The sequence below is a fragment of the Solea senegalensis genome, linkage group LG8, assembly GCF_019176455.1.
Source record: "Solea senegalensis isolate Sse05_10M linkage group LG8, IFAPA_SoseM_1, whole genome shotgun sequence".
Taxonomy (NCBI): Eukaryota; Metazoa; Chordata; class Actinopteri; order Pleuronectiformes; family Soleidae; genus Solea; species Solea senegalensis.
The window spans coordinates 23,158,368-23,178,470 of NC_058028.1; the positions used below are offsets into that span (position 1 = coordinate 23,158,368).

General features: G+C 41.4%; 1 protein-coding gene across 2 annotated transcripts in view; it reads left to right on the forward strand.

The window, feature by feature from the left end:
• bcas3 (BCAS3 microtubule associated cell migration factor) overlaps positions 1-8,614 on the forward strand; it is a 310,652-nt gene extending 302,038 nt beyond the window's left edge. For both annotated transcript variants that reach the window (XM_044031520.1, XM_044031522.1), the window contains one exon: positions 6,922-8,614. In XM_044031520.1, coding sequence (XP_043887455.1) covers positions 6,922-7,070 — 149 coding nt within the window. In that variant the 3' untranslated portion in view covers positions 7,071-8,614. The remainder of the gene's footprint in view (positions 1-6,921) is intronic.
• Positions 8,615-20,103: the final 11,489 nt, after the last annotated feature.

Below are 20,103 nucleotides of genomic sequence, written 5' to 3' on the forward strand. Positions count from 1 at the left end.
TTATTTCTAAGCAACCAAACATTGGGAGCTGCAGAGTTTAGTTCAGAGAGGACAAAGACAAGTTTGATCTACTTCTTTGGCCCGAGCATGAAAGGACTCACTGGAAATGGTGGCTGAATCCCAAAAAGTTGAAAGTTTCGTCATCTGGGAGTGTTGTGGACGGACCCAGAAGTGCATGTGAATGCACAGATGTGTCACTCTTATTTGTGTCTGCGTTGCCAATCAAAATAATGTACTTGTGCATGCATCAGACAATGTACGTGAACCGCCCCTAAGATAATTAGAATAATATTAGCAAAAATAACACTGAAGTGACCAAGTTCAATCCTGAGATCTTGGGGTGGATCATCTTCGTCTGACCGGAAGGGAAACAGGCAGACAGACAGACAGACAGACAGACAGACAGGGCTCAGACAACCCTGGGTTCAGCCCAATGTCTTTGAGAAAAAGAAAAGGAAAATGTTGTTGATAACATCTTGACTTCCTTGTTAAACTGTGACGGCCACTGCTAATTATAGCTGTTCAAGCACTGATCTTATAAATGCTCTCACTTTCATTTTGCCTCCAGATCATTAAGTTGAGGTTAATATGTTACAAACGACACATCTACAAGACATCTGATCCTGCTTATTGCACATGTTTGACTTAACATGGCCTTTGTTTCCAGATCTCAACATTGCGTATTAAAACAAATAAAAAAAGATTTAATATATTTTTTTTACATACCAAAGTTTGTCTTAAAGTCTTAAAGGTTTAGTATGGAGTGTAATAAGATAAATCTGTTTTAGCGATAGCTGCAGTATTTCTTGTGCTCTGCTTTGAGTAGATTTAGTGCGCGTGTTTGCGTGAAAATGAAAGTGTGTATGCTGGAGCCTGTTTGTGTTTGAGTGAGCGCATAAGAGGATTAAGGCCCGTTCACAGCCGACGGTGCAGACCATTCTCTCTGTGTATGTCCGACTGGCTGATGAGGTATTAAGTCTCCGCTGTGTTGTTAGATGAGTTTCGGATGCATGGTGCAAGGACAAGTCTGTGAAAACAGTGACATTTTTCCTCCATGTTCGGCACTGCCAAGATCCACTCCACCCCCCCCAGCCCCAACCCTGGCCTGAAAAACCTGCACTCTTATCTCCAGCTGTGGCGTCCGCTGCTGTTTTACTGATAGCTTTTTGACTCAGTATCTTGTGTTGACTTGCTCTTTCTTTTGAAGTCGGTCCACTGGTGTCATCCAGCTCCAGTCTGTGTGGCTGTACACACAACAGCAACAGGATGACCTCCAAGATTACACCGTCCACGCGCCAGTATCCTGAGGGAACTTGTGTCTGTCAAAAACATTTAGTGTTTGTGACCAGTAAAATACAACATTGTCACCTGAAAATGACCCTCTGTCACATCTAAACTGAACTGTCGATTATTCTTTAGTAAAAAATAATGTAACGTGTCTCCAACAACAAATCAACATGATAGTGTTTGCGTGAATGTGGTTATTTTGGGGTAAAAAAAGGGCTTTTTATGGTTTTTCATCGTTGCATCAACATCCTCTTCATGAAATCACACCACTTCACTGCTTGGTGGACATGTCTCTCACTTCATTACACTCCACCACTGTCCCTTCCACCTCTAGTGAAGAAGTTTGACGACATGTTTGCACAAGCGCACTTTGCATTAACGTAATTACGGGACAGTTTGTGAAAAAATTCAACTGTTTCTGTTGCAGGAAGCCGGTGAATCACCTTCCTTGTCACCAGAGAGGACAGAGTTTGAAAAACGCCTGTAGATATTTTGGACGCTGAGACAAAAACTCAAACAAATTTCAAAAATCTGGTGGTCAAGTACATAACATATTTTTTTTCTAAATAAAACCTTTTGCTTTTCTTTGTTAATACATTTGCAGTAAATTGTAAATAACTGCCAGATATTGAATGTCAATGTGGGAAAATGGGCAAAAGCACTTAGTTACAGGACATTTTCTGGCCCTTTTATGGTTAAAATAAGCAAAAAAGTTAAGGGGTTAATGTATAACACTCTTGTAATATGTAGAAAACAAAATTGAGAATTCTGTTTAGTTGTCAGCTTCATTTTTGTGAGACCAGCAACAAGCTCTCAGGGGCTGGGTCACATTTGCTGGAGTGTAATGTTTCAGATTTTAAATATGTATAGTTTTTGGCATTGGAAATGACATTTTTGAAGATAAGCACAACAACTACAGCACAACTATACAACTATATCACAACAAATTATTTATCAGCCAGCTCTGATCAGCCACCGTTTTCAAGCCCATATCAGTGAAATCCTACAGTAGTTTCCATTTCGTCATTGGCCTCCCTCCAGAACAGCATTATCTACACATCAGGTTGGACAAAACCACCTTGTAAATGACCATATTATTTTACCTAGTGATATCAGCCCCCAAGGAAATGATAACCAACATTAGAGCGCTGGGGGATTGTGTTGGGGGCGTGAGAGGTTAAGACTTGTTGAATAGCTGGTAGTCGTCACACAATGAGGTGGATTAGGCAGCACTAGACGGGGCCTTTAGGGCTTTACTGGGGTGTTCGGCAGCTTACGGTGCCTACAATAACATCGCAACCGTGGAGATCCAACTGGGTTAGCTGAGGTTAGCAAAAAAAAAGGCCGGCTGCCGGGGACAAATGACTGGCAGTTATGGTCAGCGTGGTAAGAAGCAAGACTAGGATGTTAAAAAAACAAGGGGGTACGCTTTTAAGATATAAGCCAAGCAATTATCAGGCAGTAAAAATAAGCATAGCAGCATTTTACAAAGGAATTTCTGTGCCTTTCCAAACAACCCCTGGGTGTCACTTCAGAAGCCAGAAGAATTGAGACTAATAGGAACAGCACTGGGCTGCAGAGCAGCAGTAAGACTCAGTCTCAGTGGCTCCAGCACTTGTCTCTGCTTGTCTGTAGTCATGGCTAAAAAAAAATGATATCATTACAATGACCCAAATTCTGACAGATAAACCTACAGTGTGCACACAGTGATTCAGTGTGTGTTACTAAATGACATGGAGTGTTATTATGTAGCATGAACGTGGTCAGCGACAATACTCACACTGTGGAATTCAAACCATTATTGATTGGTATTAATAGTCTTAAGTGTGTCAAGAAAGTCTTCTCCACAACATCACTCACATCAGCGTGGACTGTTGACACAAAGCAAACAGGTTTATGCTTTTCATGCCACGTTGTGATCTTCAGAGGATTCTGCATCTGCAAAAATCCAGATTCAACAGACGAGGTGTTCACTGCAGCCTCCGAATTCTGTTCCCAGACAGGAATGGAATCTGGTGTGCTCCTTGGCTCCAGACAATCCTCCTCAGGGTTGGATATGTTTGTTATTGTGCTTCTCTGCTCACCAAACTTGTAAAGAGCGGTTAACCTTTCTGCTAATGCTCCATGCAGCCTCACCAGTCTCCTCTGAGCTCTTTCATCACCGCTGACTTGTTGCTCACTCAATGGTTTTGTTTTTCACTCCACGCTCAGTGAACATTGTGTGATCCCCTGTTTGAGGTGGACATTAAATCAACTTCCTGGTCTATATTGTCTAATAATAAGCAGTTTTACAGGTGTACAAAACCATTTTTTTATATATATTACAAAATGACAAGAACATCATCCAAGTTTCCACTTACTGGTTATATACACTATAAAAAAAGTGTTTAGTGTAAATAGTTGGACAAAACTACACAAATCATTTCAAACAAACAAAAGTCCATATAATTTATCTTTAATCTTTATTTTGTATTGTGTTTGAGTGTTTTGGTGTTGTGAACCAGCAGCCCTGTGCTCTGTCTGGGATTACTGCAATGTTTCTGCTCTTTGTAGCATTGGGGAATTAAGGAGGAGGCAGCTGGAGGGCGAACAGTGGGCTGGGTTAACACCAGAGTGGCACATCGCGTGTTAGCCTGGATAATAACAGTGTGGTTTGTATTAGGTTCCATTGGCTAAAGGAAGAAGCTCCCACTTCCTGCATGCCCTCCGTGACAAAAACAATATCCATATTAGCCTCAGAACATGTGCAGGACGGATTAAAGACTCACTGTGGGTTTCTGTCACTATACAGCAGAAATCTGAAAAACACTCCTCATGCTAATATGGCGTCCCGTTCATGTCGAGGACACAGCGGCGAGCGACGTGAAGAAGTCGCCTCACACTGCAAACACGGTGTTATGACTGTGCAAGAACTCCAGCAGTGGAAAGTGTTTAAAGCAAAACACTGTGCTGCTGTGTTTACTCTGTTTTTAATGTTGTCATTGTTGTAGGAGGTGCATATTCAACAAAAACACGTTAACATGTGCTTTCTGCTCCCAATGATTTCATATTAGTGTGTAAATCATAATAAATAAGTAGCAGTGGAATATGGAACCAAAATAATAACGCCAGCCACCACATTCAGGTATTTATACTCATTAGAACCAAATAATTAAACTTCCTTAATGTATATGAACAACTAGATATGAAATAAACTAAAAAAGAGATCAACTTGCTACATTATACAATTAAAATCTGCTTTAAATGATTTTAAAATAAATCGTTTTGGTTGATGTCTGTGGTCAATGCAGCACAGTTCAATCCAAAATATGAATTAAATCATTGTATGACTATGAATTTCTACCTTATTGACGGTCAGCTACAGTGTATCACTGGACTGGACTTGTATTCGGCGTCATCAGTTTTCGGTGGACCTATAAACTGCTGAACTGAATGAACACTTAGACTTCGAGAGCTCCTCGGAAACATCAAGGCAAAATAAACAAGGTAACAGTCAGTAAAAAATAATGAGGGAGGAAAAGGCTCCTACAGAGGAAAGAAAGCGAGAAGAGGGGAGAAAAAAAATGACTTAATTATTTTTGGCAAAACAGTCACCAAAAGAAAATGTGACTGGCAACAGGCGCTACTTTTAAAGCAACACAAAGTGAGCACACAGATGACTTTGTAATGAGAACGCTGTGTTTCTACTGTTTACCTGGCAGTCGTGAAACCCAGATAAAATCGTCCGAATAATGTTCCAGTTTGCTGGGTTACGGCCTCATTAGTTAGACTGCATCATCACACGGGTACACACACACACACACACACACACACACACACACACACACAGTTCTGATCTCAATGCATTGTGTGAACTTGTATGTAAATCTGCAGCGTTCTTGTCGATCCTTAAAGTCTTAAAGCTGATTTAAATGTCATCATTTATGACACATAGAGACACATAATCTGATCATTGGACATAATTGGACTTTTTACCTTGTGTATTTGTTCTACTCTGTTAATTGTATTGATTTCTCTTTGTGTAGAGTTTAAAAAGAAGTCTTTAAATACTTTTCCTAACAATAATGATTAGTAACCATGACAACTTTGGTGTGGTACAGTGAACAGATATGATTTACGGTATTGAATACCTGCAATAGATTCCTCATGGGGAGATGGTTCTGCAATGGGGCAAATACAGGTTTCTGCTTCCTGTCGCTCTTACATCATGTTTACACAGAAATATGAATCTACTCCTGTGTGTATTACCAATCACATTCCAGTCTGTTAGTCTGTTTAGGTGTGGATAATTATTCTCTGCTCAAACGTGATTGGTCAGTTTCTATTTATGAGATTAGCTGCTTTAGACCTACATTTACACTGATTTCATGGTTCAGGAAAGTCAGAAAAGTCACTTTCATCTGAAGACGTGGGGAGAAACAAAGGTTTCACAGGGAGGGACACACATGTACTATAAAGTCATCGAGCTACTTTCCATTAAAATGCATCACAAATTTATTTGAAAAGAAAAATGCAATTTGCAAAGCACGTGAATATTTGCATCTGGCTCTAATGGCGCCTTTCTATGATACTGTTTCCCTTGCAGTTCACATTAATGCACAACATCGTTCTATCTATTAATATTGTGAAAACATCGTAAAAAAAAAATCAGATTTGACATATTTCAATCATGTGACTGTAATGTGCTGTATATGTGCTTCACTTGCTGTTTCTCCAGTATATTTCACTTCACCAAGTCACTCAATTATTTATTGTCCATCGACTGTCACATGTTGTCAGGTGCACCGACATCCAACCAGTTTGTCTTTTGGGGCTGGAGACAGTGTCTGTTGTCTGGTCTTCACACCTGTCTCTCTCTGTCTCTGTCTCTCTCTCCCTAAGACAAAAACTACACCAGTACTTTTGTCTTTCTTTCTGTGTTGGAATGACAACAAATACTAGAAATGCTTCCCTGGTGGCGTTTTCTTCTTCTGCGTTTGTTGTTTAGTGATGTCTTTTTTTCACACAAACACAGTCAAATGTAATCTTTGTACCTAAAAATGACTTTGGTAGACGTTCAAGTCACCTTTTCTCGGTCTTGAAGTACATGGCAGATGTCAGAGTGAGTCGTCTTTCAACTGGAAGGTTGTGGGTTTGATTCCCTTAACCCCATGTTGGGTATGAAAGATGTGTGACAGAAAATGTGCTGCACGTAGAGTTGCTGTGTGAATGTGAATGGGTGAAGCAGCTTTGAGACTAGAAAAGTGCGATAGAAACACGGACCGTTCGTCAACTCTTCTTCTGATTTTATTTGGTAGTAACGAAGATAGTTAGGGGAGTGAAAGTACACAACTTATTTAGGTAGTGGAGTAAAAGTCAAGTACAGACATTTTTGTAACAAAGTATTTGTACAGCTTGCACTGAACCATATATACAGTACATGTATATATATGTGTGTGTGTGTGTGTATACTGTATATATATATATATATGAACGTTTGTAGACTTGTATTCGTTGCTGTTTACAAGTCTACTGTTTAATCAGCCAGTGTTCTGGCTTCTTGTGTGCTGTAATAGATTAACTATTGGCTCCACCTCAACATTCTCTCTCTCTGTCTCTCTCTCTGTCTCTCTCTCTGTCTCTCTCTCTCTACAGAACTGCAGAGGGAGGGCAGCATCGAGACCCTCAGCAACAGCTCCGGTTCCACCAGTGGCAGCATCCCGCGCAATTTCGAGGGCTACCGCTCTCCTCTGCCCACCAACGAGGGCCAGCCGCTCAGCCTTTTCCCCACCAACTTCCCCTAACATCCCACCTTCTCCTGGAAAGACTCACCGCCGTCCAGAACCACCTGACCTCCTGCCTGCCTCCCTCACACCTGTCCACGCAGCATCTCACACACACACAGGTGTGTTGAACTCAAGCCAAACCATGCCCAGGACATTTTGTGTCTCTGTCCAAGTGTGTTTCGTGTTTTTCTTCCTCGTCTCATACAGCTGGTTACAAATCAGATACAGTATTAATATTTTTCTTTTCAGCTGGATTTAAGTGTTTGTTCTTTTCTATTATCATTATTATTATTTTTCGTCAGCCTGCCATGAGGAGGTAGTGTCTGTTAAAATTGCAATCATTTTAAATTTGACCATTTTCAATGCCAGAATCATTCCAATGATGAATATGTCTTTAACTTGAAAAAATTGAATCCCTGGTCTGCACAAATCTATTGAAGACTCTGAAGAAGCTCATTTCGGAAGATGAATAGAAACTTCAGTCAATCTCCAGGGCGGAGAAATTACATGTCGAGCTCCAGAGAAAATTCAGTTTTTGAAGCAGCTGTGTTCAGATTTTTAGAAAAAGAAAGAAAAGCAGACAAGTATCAGCCCAGCAAATGAATCCAACTCTGCTGGTGACCTTGTGTTCAATCATAAAACAGCAGCAGAGCCGGCCTCTCCTCTCCTCTCTCCTCTCTCCTCTCTCCTCTCCTCTCCCGCCATCACTCTCCATGTTCGTTTGAAGTTTAACGGCGTTCCTGTTGTCTGAGTGAACCGTAAGAAAAAGGGAACAGTGGCAGATGTAAAAAATGTTTATTCCAGTCAGTGACATGTAGCAGCTCCTTTTCCCTCGGCGTGTGTTGCTGCTTCCGTGTAACTGCATTTGACAAAAGATGCCGGTATGAGACGACACGATGACTAATTAGGTGAAATCATAGTTCATAGTAGCAGAGATTTGTCTCTGAAAATGTTAAGCTCTAATGCCCACTCAGCCTTTCCAGGTGTCGTTCATTTTGATTGAGACATGTTGTGTTTTGACCAAAATCATGCGTCTAGTTACAGATGTATAGAAAGAAAAAAAAGTTTTTTCCTTACATGTCGTAGCATCACCCACTTTGATAATCATGAATGTCTGTAAATCTTTAAAAAATAAATCTAAATCGCACTATTTATAGTTAGGTCTGCAATAATGAGTTAATCAAGTTTGTGTTTTTCAACTAATTCTGGTTTTGTAATTTCAGCTTCTTAAACATGAATATGTCCTCTGTGACCGTAAACACAATATCATGACACTGTATGACACGTCGTCAGTCGCACCGGTTGATATTTGCTACGAATTCATTTCATGGACCAAACGCTGAATTGATTCATGCAGAAAATAATCCGCAGATTAAATGCTGATGGTTGCAGCTCTCGCCTGAATGCGGCTGCGTGATATGTCACGAAGGCCGCGCTCAGTCTGTGAACGAGGACGTGGATCGACTTGTTCTTGCTCCGCTGCGATTTGTAAAGTCCTGACCTTTTTTTCCTCTCTCCTCTCATTCATGACAGTAAGACATAATAAAAGTGGGGGAAACAAATCTGTCCGTCTTTCTTCTTGCTCTCCTTCTAATTGTGTTTTTTTTTCCCAATTCAACCACAGCAGTGACCATCAGCACGTAGCACCGCTGCTAATTAGTACCATATTTTTACAGGCAGTTAAATGTTGTTAAAGGGTCTTTTTATGGGCAACTTTGGCTCTTTGTTCTGCGACAGAAAAGGAACAAGACGACACGTTTGTTTCTCTGCTAATCAGCACAAACCCTGCGTTTGAGGGTTTCGTTCGTGCAGTAAAACATTGGACTGAAGTTCAATTGAGTTCAATTAGCAACATCCTAATTCTTGAGTACTTTATTTCATCTCATCAGTGTGATCATAAGCAAATTGTTTAGTCTTAGTATGAGCAGGAGAACATAGTGAATGTAGGAAAACACAACGTGCAGATGTGTTAATTTAAGCCTCTGTTGGAAAAGTCTCTTATGAATAAAGAAGAAATGAGCTCCATCTGGAACAGGATGTGCTGCTCAGGATTATGCAACAAGTACAAGAGGAAAATGACAGTTTGTATTTTTCCACTTTTTATTTTATTTGATTTCAACATGTTATTGCAAACATTTGACATTTGTTTAAACACCTTCAAAATGTAAATCCGTAAAAGTAGAGGGAACGAGTCTTTGTAAATATCACCAGAGACAATATGGTTCGTGTTTAACAAGGATCCCAAACCCTGGAGAGCTGAGCAGTGACACACACACACACACACACACACACACAACAATCGGACAGAGCAGTAGCAGCAGTGAGACCTGGCTTTAACTGAGAAAGACGTGTCCTGTTGTTACAGAGTCACTGAGCAGTAACAGTAAATCCCACCTCAGCGACTCGAGTCGCTCTGGATCAGAGAATCCTCGCCCTGAAATGTAAACGTAGCAAATGTTTAAAGTTTCCAGGTCCTGACATCCGACCCGAGCCGGGACACATGAGGTGGAACTGAGCGTGGTGTCGAGTCCCAGCACGAGAAACACAGAGAGAAACACAGCAGCAGCAAACTCCATCATCATGTATATATGTATATACATGTATAGATATATGTGATTCTGTATGTTATAACACACGTTGTCCTAATTAAATCTCGGCGTCATCACTGAGACATTTGTTTGAGCTGAAGAAGAAGCAACAGCGACATCTCATATCTGAGTAAGATTAGTTTACCACGTATTAAATGAGCTCCATTCACTTTAGCATTTACTGTAATTATTCAAAATGAGTGTGTGTGTGTGTGTGGAGCTGAAAGTGAAAAAGCAAATATTTAATAGTTTTTGCACATTTTTCACATTTAGCCAACAATGCAAAGAGGATCATGTCAGACACCTGAGGAATTTTGCTTTATAGTATTATATAATATATTTACAACTTTGTGTTTTATTGTTGTCTTTTTGAAACTTCATCATTTCCACTTTAGTGACAGTGACTGAACTATGATCACCTGCTCACTTCACTTCTCAGAAGAAGCTGGAAGAGCTCACTTTGTTAGTGATATACTGTATATATGTATACATATGTATATAAACAATATATATATATATGTCTATATATACACTTTATATATAGAATATATATATATTCTATATTCACATTCTTTTTGCTCATTCAACCACAGCAGTGACCATCAGCACCACTGCTAATAAGTACCATATTTCTACACGCAGTTAAATGTTGATATACATTAATATATTAAGATATTTTTGTTGATACACAACATATATATAAGAACAGATATACAATAGGCTCATAGTTCATGCTGAGTCCTAAAATATTATCCAAATATCAAAACCACATCAGCAGCTCTGAGGTAAATACTGTGCATCCAAATCCAAATGAGCAAAAACATCATGTGCAGATATTTTCCCTCCCTGTTTGACCTGAGAACACTGAACGATGCTGACTTCTTCAAAACAACACACTTGTCTGTAACTCACATGCTCTGCCTCACTGAATCACAAAATTGCAAAACATTTTTTTGTTTTATTTTATTATCGTAGCTTTAATCGTGATAAAGCTTGTTGTGTGGAACTATAGGCAAATCATTCAAAAAGCAACTTCTATTGTTAACACAACATATTGTACATATGCAATGACTGTATTTACCTTTACCTTTAATGGTGCAGCACTCACACGTTCATAGAAACAATAGAAAAATGCACTTCACTCCACCATCAGAAATGTTTTAAACAGAGAGAATACTGTGCAGTCCACACACACACACACACACACACACACACACACCGAAAATTGGATTTTAGAATTTGTGATATTACAGAATTATCTTTCACTGGATGATAAATGACAGTGATGAAAATACAATATATTAGAGGGAAATGAATGAATGAATATTTATTTAGTTAGTTTGTTAAGTTGGTTGTGAAAGAACATAAAAATAACATGGACTCAATCACTGAAATCACTGTGTGTGTGTGTGTGTGTGTGTGTGTGTGACACTCACCCTCCATGTTACTGTACCTCTGTGTTTGAGCGTTTCCTCTGTGTGTGTGTCCTGTGAATGGAAACACAGACACACACAGTCACACACAGGGACACAGAGGGACAGACAGAGGGACAGACAGGGGAGAGGACGTTAGATGATGATTTTATTCCGTGCAACAGTTTACATGTCATTTAAAGTGCAAATTTGAACTGTAACTTCCGGATTTATAATCAGATTAAGCCTGTTTTTTTTTATTCTGATTACAAGTTATCCTATGAGAACTGAAGAATCCTGTGTGTGTGTGTGTGTGTGTGTGTGTGTGTGTGTGTGTGTGTGTGACTGAGCTTGTTTTCAAACACTCTCACGTTCTCATTTTCTTTTTTTATTCATAATTTCAAATTAAAACAAAGGGGAAAATAAATCAAAATGAAGAGAAAAAAAATCAGGTATTGTGTGTGTGTGATTATTTAATATTCACTCAGGATAAATAAGTGTGTGGTGTGGTGTGAGGCACCTGCGGGCCCTGCAGGGCCTTCAAACACCACCATCACTGTCTGAGTGACAACTCAACTGGTCCTGCGCGTGGGACACGTGTCACGTGATCACTGATGTGAGTCGCAGTCTGACTGGATGACGATTAGATCAAGTCACAATAATAAGTCTGTTTGTATTTTTTGGAGTTTTTTTTTTCTTTCCCTCTGGATCATCCTGAACACACACGTGCGCGTGTCCGTGTCCGCGTGTCCCGAGCTGCTGCGTGTTTATTTGACTTCACGGGAGGGAACAACATCCTCATGAGCTCATTCAAAAACACAGAAGAACACAGAACAAATAAATTGGAGAAGCTGGAACTTCACTTATTTCTAGATTCAACTCACTTTCACGCTCTCTTTTAAAGCGAATAAACGTTGTATTGCATTATTATCTCTTGTTTATTGTAATGTTTCAAATGTATATTAATATGATTACTTACGGATGAATAAGACGTCATAAAACTCACGATAGTATTTGCGGATGTTCTGTCAATTTTTTTTTGGCTTTTATTCTTCAATAAAAACATGTAACCTTCGTTATTTCAGTGATTGTTTGTGACTATTTTGTTTTGATCGCATATTGAATCATGTCAATATTTCAATGTGTTTTAAATTCTTGTTGTAGAATTGTTTTTATTATAGTGACGACGTTTTAACAACCTGTTGAAAGTCACTTCTGACTTTAAGTCTCTAGACGATACTTTAATTTAAATAAGATAATTGTGTGTGTGTGTGTCCGGCCTGCAGCAGGTATAAAGGTTGCGGTCTCTCGCTCTCTCTCTCTGTCTGTCTGTCTGTCTCTCTCCCTCTGTCTCTCTCTCTCCTCCGCTGAGCCGCAGCTGCTAACTCACTTGCTGTCATCACATGTGCACAAACACACAGAAGAGCAGGTCGCTGCTGTAAAGACGAACTTCAGTGATAAATAATGTCACGAGGCTCAGGTGGAATAAGAAAAAAAAAAAGCGCTGCTTTAGTGTCTGTGACTGTGGAGCGGTCTCCCCTCAGATCACGCTTTCATTTCACGTATTCACCTCCGAGAAACCCAGACTGAGAGGAACCAAATCAACAAAAACACAGAGAAGCTTAATTAGATTCAATGATCCGCGCTTTTCCGCAAATGAAATCTCGGTTTTCATGGTTTAAAGTGAGTTCATTCGGTTTCTTAAAGAAATAAGAGAAATAAGTTCAGTCCAATGCATGAATGTGCACGTGCACATGTTTTAGTTTTGTTTTCTTCAGACTAATAAATTATTCTTCGGAGACACTTGCAGTTTAAAAATAATGTTCATGAGATTTTTTTAAAGAACTTAACTCATAAGAATCGAATTCATTCAATATTATTTTAAAAAAAATGTTTTAATTAGATGTATTTCTTCTAATTATTTTATACTTTTAAAATCTCTTTATGGTCTATATTCACATATAACATATATATATATAATACATATATATATTATATATAAGTTCCTTACTTTAGATGAGGGACTATATGGCGCACGTTGCCATCATTGTTGATATGATAAGACCACTTTTTGTCATATGGTTTAGTGAGAACCAGGTTTTAATAAACCTAATTTTCATTATTATATTTATGTGCTCATACACGACATTAAAATGATGAGAAGCATTTAGATTAAAATAAATTTTAAAACAAAACACCAACAGGTGAGTCTTTGGACACAGGAGGTGAAATTCATGTCACCTCTGACTCATCTGTGTCTATAAAATATTTCAATAAATAATCAATAATAAACTGATGTCGCTTCACTTATGTCGCCAAATCTTTATGACCTGAGTTAAAAAAAAACAGTTTGTTACAGATGTTTTTTTTTTTGTCATTATCTCACTCAAAGACTCTGCGGCGCGCGCACTTCTTCCGCAGTGCATGCGCCATAAACTCCTTCACCTGCAGATCAAACCATGTACGATCATGCTTTAACTTTAAATGTCAACAGTGGCTTCCAGTGACTCATCTGTCACTCTAGCGTTCATGACGCACGTGCACCTGTGCCTTTTTATTCATTTATTTCCCATGTGTTGATTCACTCGTTTTGTAACGTGTTGTACAGGCCTTATTGCTAAATAATAATAATAATGACTAATAAAAATAAAGGATCTGCAGCTGTATGGTTGTTTATTGTTAATTAATATTAATGTCCGTGCGTCGCTGGCACATGTCATTATTGAAATAGAAATCACTCTGACGCACAGGAAGTGTCTGCCCACCTCAGCCATGGCCTCAGCCTGTGGATGTGACAGTTCTGTCACTCTCCTGTGGCTCCCCTGGGTCACTATAGCGCCCCCACCTGGTGCATCTGTCTACCTGTTAGTCAGACGCACCTATACATCCACCAAACACGCGGCGGTGCAGCAGGAAGGTAACCGGATATGAGCGGTTGTAGTTTATGATTGAGTTTGTCATGAAGTCATGTCCGGAAAAAATGTTTGTTTTATAGCAGCGCGCGCGCGTGTGTGTGTGTGTGTGTGAGAGAGAGAGGGAGAGAGAGATGGGGAGGAGTGGAGGAAACTTTTTTTCTGCTTTTCCTTCAAGTGAGAACTGATATGTTTAATTTAGCAGAGTGAACTGTAGAGGAGCTGGAGGAAGTGGAGGAGATGAAGCGGGGGGTTGCCAGTAGTTGCAACAGAAGGAGGAGGGAAAGAGTAAAGGAGAGAGAGGAGAAAGAGAAGGAGGAGGAGGAGAGGGCCGCTGGTCGCCGGGTTTCCATGTGACAAGGGGAAATATGAGGGACTTTGACAGGTCTTAAACGGTCTGGCGCCAAGGCCTCAGTCTAGCCGCTAAATATAGCCGGAGAGATGATGCAGGGAGATGGGAGGAGAAGATGGAGCGATGAAAGGAAGAGAGGAACAATGTCTAAGAGGGGGAGGAAGAAAATAACAATACTCAATTATAGAGGAATATGGTGAAAAGTGTCCCGTTCTGTTGTAATTAGAGCGTCTTTGGCTCGGATCACTGACACGAGGAGAGGAGACGCTTTTAACGCACTTTTTTTTTTGCATCCGCACCTGTGATGTGATGTGTTGTTGTAGAGGACGAATGAAGGACGCGTAGAGAGAGAGAGAAAAAAACTGAATCAAATTCTCACTGTGAATTAAGCAGTTCAATCACTTTAAACTCAGCCTCGGCTCACAAAGTGTCTGCGTAAAAACCTGTGTCATGAAGCCTCCAGACTACATTTCTGCAAATAAGAGAATAACAACATGACAATATCATAAAAATCTCCATATGTAATGCCACTATAAGAAGAGGTCGAAGGCTGAATGTTTACTTTTTTGAGTGTTTCCAAACTTTACGCACGGCATTTCCTTCTCTATTATGTTTGCTTACCCGCCACACGCTTTAAGAACAAGTGTAGGCTACAGTGTGTTTTGCCCAACACAAAATAAAGGCCTGTGTTAATCTGTCAGTTCACTGCCTCTAACATTTAGCTCGAGCAGAAGCAGCGGCAGCTCGGCACAGTCCTCCTTGCACCTAATGACTTTTAAATCGCGCGTAATGAGGGATTTCTGTACCGCTGAAGGCACAGAACAAATAAATGGTGAGTCATTTGCACCAGCATTATTGATACAATTATCCAGTTGAGTTTCGCAGAGGAAAAGAAAACCTTATCCACCTCCACATGCTGGCTGCTAATCTGTTTTTGTCACATGCAAAGCTCCATGTTTGCTGCTCCAGAAATCCAAACCAAGCCGCCGCTGTTACCGCTGCTGCTGCTACTGCTGCTGCTTCATCACTGTCATTTCATAAATCTCCACTTGCAACATTCCAAACAAGTCAGCTGTCCGAGCAAATTATAACAGATGAAAACCACAATGTACATGTGAAGAATGTGCGAGACGTTCACATTCTCACGAGAAGCGGATTCTCATGACTTTTATTTCCAACACCTGACTGGAAACACACCTTGACCACTGCTCACCGCCGCCGCTAAAGACGATTATATTATATTGTATTTTAGTGTCTGGTCACATGTTTCCTCTGTTAGAAAAAAACAAAAACACAGTTGTAAAATGTTCTGCAGTAGCTGCTGCGCCTGCTTCCTGTACGGCCAGCAAACTCTTTTACGCACGGACGTATCTGTGTGATGGAAGACGAGCAACAAGTGTGGAACAAAGTGGGAGATGTGCAAACACTGTATGGTCTTAAATCACTTAACGTGATGTGTCTGACACACGCGCGTGAAGCTCAAGCTGAGTGGAATTGCATGTTAGGGTCGTGTCTTGAGATATTGAGAAAACATATTGTTTTTATTTTTGAAACACTGTGAAGTCATTTGAATGTTTGACATTTGTCTTTTAATATTTGAGGGAGTATAAATTTTACCTATGGACATTTTTATGGCCAGATGGAAATGCGCACGTTGCTCTCTTTGACATGGATTATCACTTTTAGTTTCAGTTTTGTTCGAAGTTACGCGCGCGCGTGTGTGTGTGGCCAACATCACAGTCAATCCGTGCCCGCAGAGAGCAGCTGTTTACCCCCGAAAAAAACTGCCCAACGCATCTGACACCGACTCATGACTGAGGGAGGAGGCGCAGAGGAGCGGAGCGGGGGCCGCGCATGAGGCTGCTGCTGCTGCTACTGCTGCTGGAGGCGCTCGCACATTCAGGGTAAATATGAAGAGACAAGGGAGGAGAGTGTTCGCATTGTGGCGCATCAGCCGACTGGCGCCGGTCGGCTCTTTAACAAACTGAGACCAAGTTAATGAAGAGCTGTGGCGCTAAAGGAGCTCAGCGGAGCGGGGTGCGGGGAGGGGAGGGGAGGCTGCTCCCGGGGCCCCTCCCGCTGCTGCTGCTGCTGCTGCTGCTGCTGCTGCCCAGAGTCCCGCACTGTCCCGGGTTTGACAGAGAAACAACCTGTCGGTCACACGCCGCCACGGCCTGAGCCTCATTCCACATTTGAAGTGACTTTGAACGTGGCGTGGTTGTTGGGCGACAGATGGGCTGCTCCGACGATTCCACAAACTGCTGATCGACTGGGATTTTCACGCACAGCCATCTCCGGGGTTTGCAGAGAGTGGTCCAAGAAAAGAGCAACAGGATTTTCATGGAGCTCGATCGTCAGTCAACAGACTTGAAACCGGAGGGAACGCGGTGATAAAAGAACAAGACGCAGATGTATGCACATAACGACAAACAGAGGTCTTTCAAAGTTAGACTAATGGCTGCACCCACAATCCAGACAGTTGTCCTTCTGCCAGGAGAACAATTGCGATAGGGAAGATTAAGCAAAGGGGTGTAATTGAAGGGGTGTGTATGTGTGAAGGGGTAGGGTGGGGTGTCTGTGTTTAACTGTTGTCATCATCAGCGCATTCTCCAGCGTGCTCGGCCTAATCAGATCTGTCTCGTTACAAAAGAGTGAGTCCCTCCTCTGGCTCTGAGTCACAGCGTCAGATACGACGCTAATGTACCGCCTCCTCTCTTCCACAGCTCATTAAAACAGAGCCATCATTTGACTCATCGCGGCTATTCTCGTCAGCGAGGCCAGAGGTGGATCGGTGTCGGCCAGTGAAGTTCAAACTGAGCGTCAGGACGAGGAAGAAGGAGCGATTTGAGTGACTTGGCTTGGTTGTTGGTGCCAGACAGGCTGATCTGAGTCTTTCAGAAATTGATGATCTACTACGATTTATTTATTTATTTATTTATTTACGCACAATCATCTCTAGTGTTTGCGGAAAACGATCCAAAAAAAGAGAGAATGTGCAGCGAGCAGCAGTTCTCTGGGTGAAAATGTCGAGATGGTGCCAGAGGTCAGAGGAAAATGACTAGTTTGACCTGATAGACAGGCAACAGCAACCACTTCATGTGCAGAGAACCATCTCTAACACTAAAACTCATGAAAACAAGTTGCTCTGCCCACACAACACATCATAGCGCATCCACCTTGAGGCGGATGAGCTACAGCAGCAGAAGAAGACAATTAGGTGTCCTGTGTACCTAATAAAGTAGCCAGTGAGTGTAGAATCATAATATTGATCATACAAATGCATTGACTACTGCACTTTATCAACAAGTTTGAGAGGTTTTTAGCATCTTTACTACTTCAAGTCAAATAAACGATGGTGTCATTGGCAAATTGTTTGTTTGTTTTTAACCTTGTTGCATGAAAAATAGTTTTTCTATTATAACATGCTCTTTCCTGGTGAAATAACATAAAATACCTAAATCAATGCATCTCTAAAACGTACATAATACTAATAATAATAATAATTCCTCTTGGCCCATGAAAGGAATTGGGCCGGTTCCAATCCTTGGAATGGAGTGACCCCAACCCCCATTACTCCCCAGGTGCAGATACATGCTGTGTGTGTGTGTGTGCAAAAATAGCAAATTCTAAATTCTAAATAAAACTGAATCTGGTGGATTGTGGGAAAAGCTGCAAACTCCTGCAGCTAAAAAGGACCAGAGATACTTGAATTAAGGAGAAAAGAGATGCAAGGCAAAAAACGAATAAAAATAAAGGGTGAAGCAAGGTATAGGAGAAGAGAAGAGAGAGGGAGGATGAATCGAGGGATGAAGGAAGAGGTAGATATGGGCCGAATGCAAAGTACTCCTTTAAGAATATGGACGGACAAATGTGAGACTGACATCAAATAGATGAAGGGAAATCTGGTGGATAGAGGAGAAACCGATAAACGGAGGGATGAAGCAACGAATGAACGGATGGAAGAAGTAGTTATGGAGGAAGTTGGGAGGGAAATTAAGGAAAGAATGGGATGTGCAGGTACAGTATCGAGAGTGGAGTAACGGCAAATGGATTTATGAGGAGATAGAGAGTGGGAACATGGATAGATGTAGGGGTGATTGATGGAGGGATCGGAGGATACAGGGATTGGTGCAGGTAGGGGGGAGGAATAATGAGCTCGGAGAAGGGAGGAGAGTTACGGAGGAATGGTAAATGGACTGTACTTAAATAATGCTATAGCAAGGCAGAAAAGAGCTCCACTGTGCCTCTTATTCACGCGCACAACGACCAAGAAAGGAGGGAGTTTGAGGTTCACTGAGTTGCTCTCTGGATTATTTCCCACTCATCCTCGGGGTTGACAGGTGATGTCTCGATGTCCCCTGTAAACCTTATGGACTGGCTCGTTCTTTTGTCCAGGGGACATGAGTCCGCGTCAGAATGTCCTTCTGCACATGCATATTCAATCGTATGTTCTCTAGTTGCACATCATTGTTTTGGTACTGGTGAACCTCTTCACTCAAGCTCGAGGGAGTTTCCATGGTAACCATCTTCTTAACTATCTCTTTGAAGCAAAACAAAAGCACACCACCTACTGGTCTGGAGAGTGTTGGTCTCATTAAGTCCACGGAGTGGGTGAATGACAAAATGTCATGCGGGAGAAGATGGGTCCATCGTTTGGCAGCTAATTGTGCGCCTCTTCATCAGTGCGACCATTGTTGACGTCACACGGAAAACATGACACTACTGGACAACTGAGCCACAGCCAAAGTCAAGAATGTGGGAGGAACACAAAGGAAAAGATGGATAAAGGGGAATAAGAGAATGAATGCACTGACAGGCAAGAGCAGGGATGAAAGGATGGCTATAGAGTTAGGGAGGCTTGTGAGGATTGGGAGGACGGATGAAGGGTCTATAGGAGGCGCACGTATAAGGAAGCAAGGGCGTGAGGACTTGGCAGATGGATGGCTGACATGTGAGAGGAGGAGTGAATGGATGGAGGGATGGAAGCGTGGGATGATGGGTGAAAGATGTATGAATTGAGGAGAGGAAGGGGGAGAGAGGGAGAAAGGGAGAGCTCATAGAGCGACGTTAAATAATAACAGTCCAGGAACACAACGCTGCCTCTGGTCTGCACCGCTGCTCAGCTCACAGCACACGCACACACACACACACGCGCACGCACACACCCTGACAAAGATGGATGCTCCTGCCGCTTTTATTATCTTTCAATATGCACGCTGTGTAACGCGTCCATCATCTTGTTACGCCGCAGCCATGTTTCTGACGGCGCGGAATCGGAAGGAGAAGTCAAGAGGCTGAGTACTCGCCATATTTAATCCTCCGAGGCAGCGACCCGACGCTGCTCTGAATGAACTGATGATTTAACTGAATGCCGGGTGATTTCACTCGAGTTTTCCAACGTCTGAAAAGCCATGCTTTTCGAATCTTGCTGTGCTAATTAGCAACCGCGACGTGCAGCATTCAATACATCTTTAATATGTTCATTTTGAGATATTAGGGTGATTACTGTAAACAAATACAATCACTGCCAGGGAAATTGGTCTTCCAGTCACAACACTTTCTTTTTTATTTTTATATCGTGTCCCAGTGAGTGGACTGATTTCTTGTAAAACATTTGAATTTCAAATAATAGCTTGATGTTTTGTAATGTTAGAGTCACTTTTACGTCTCATGCTGACGACAGTCTGAAGATGTAAATTGCAAAAGTAAATGTCAAGGTCAAAAAACCCCCAACAGTTTTTTTCAGGCATGCACGAGGGAACCCTTTCAAATGTGGCACTGACGTTC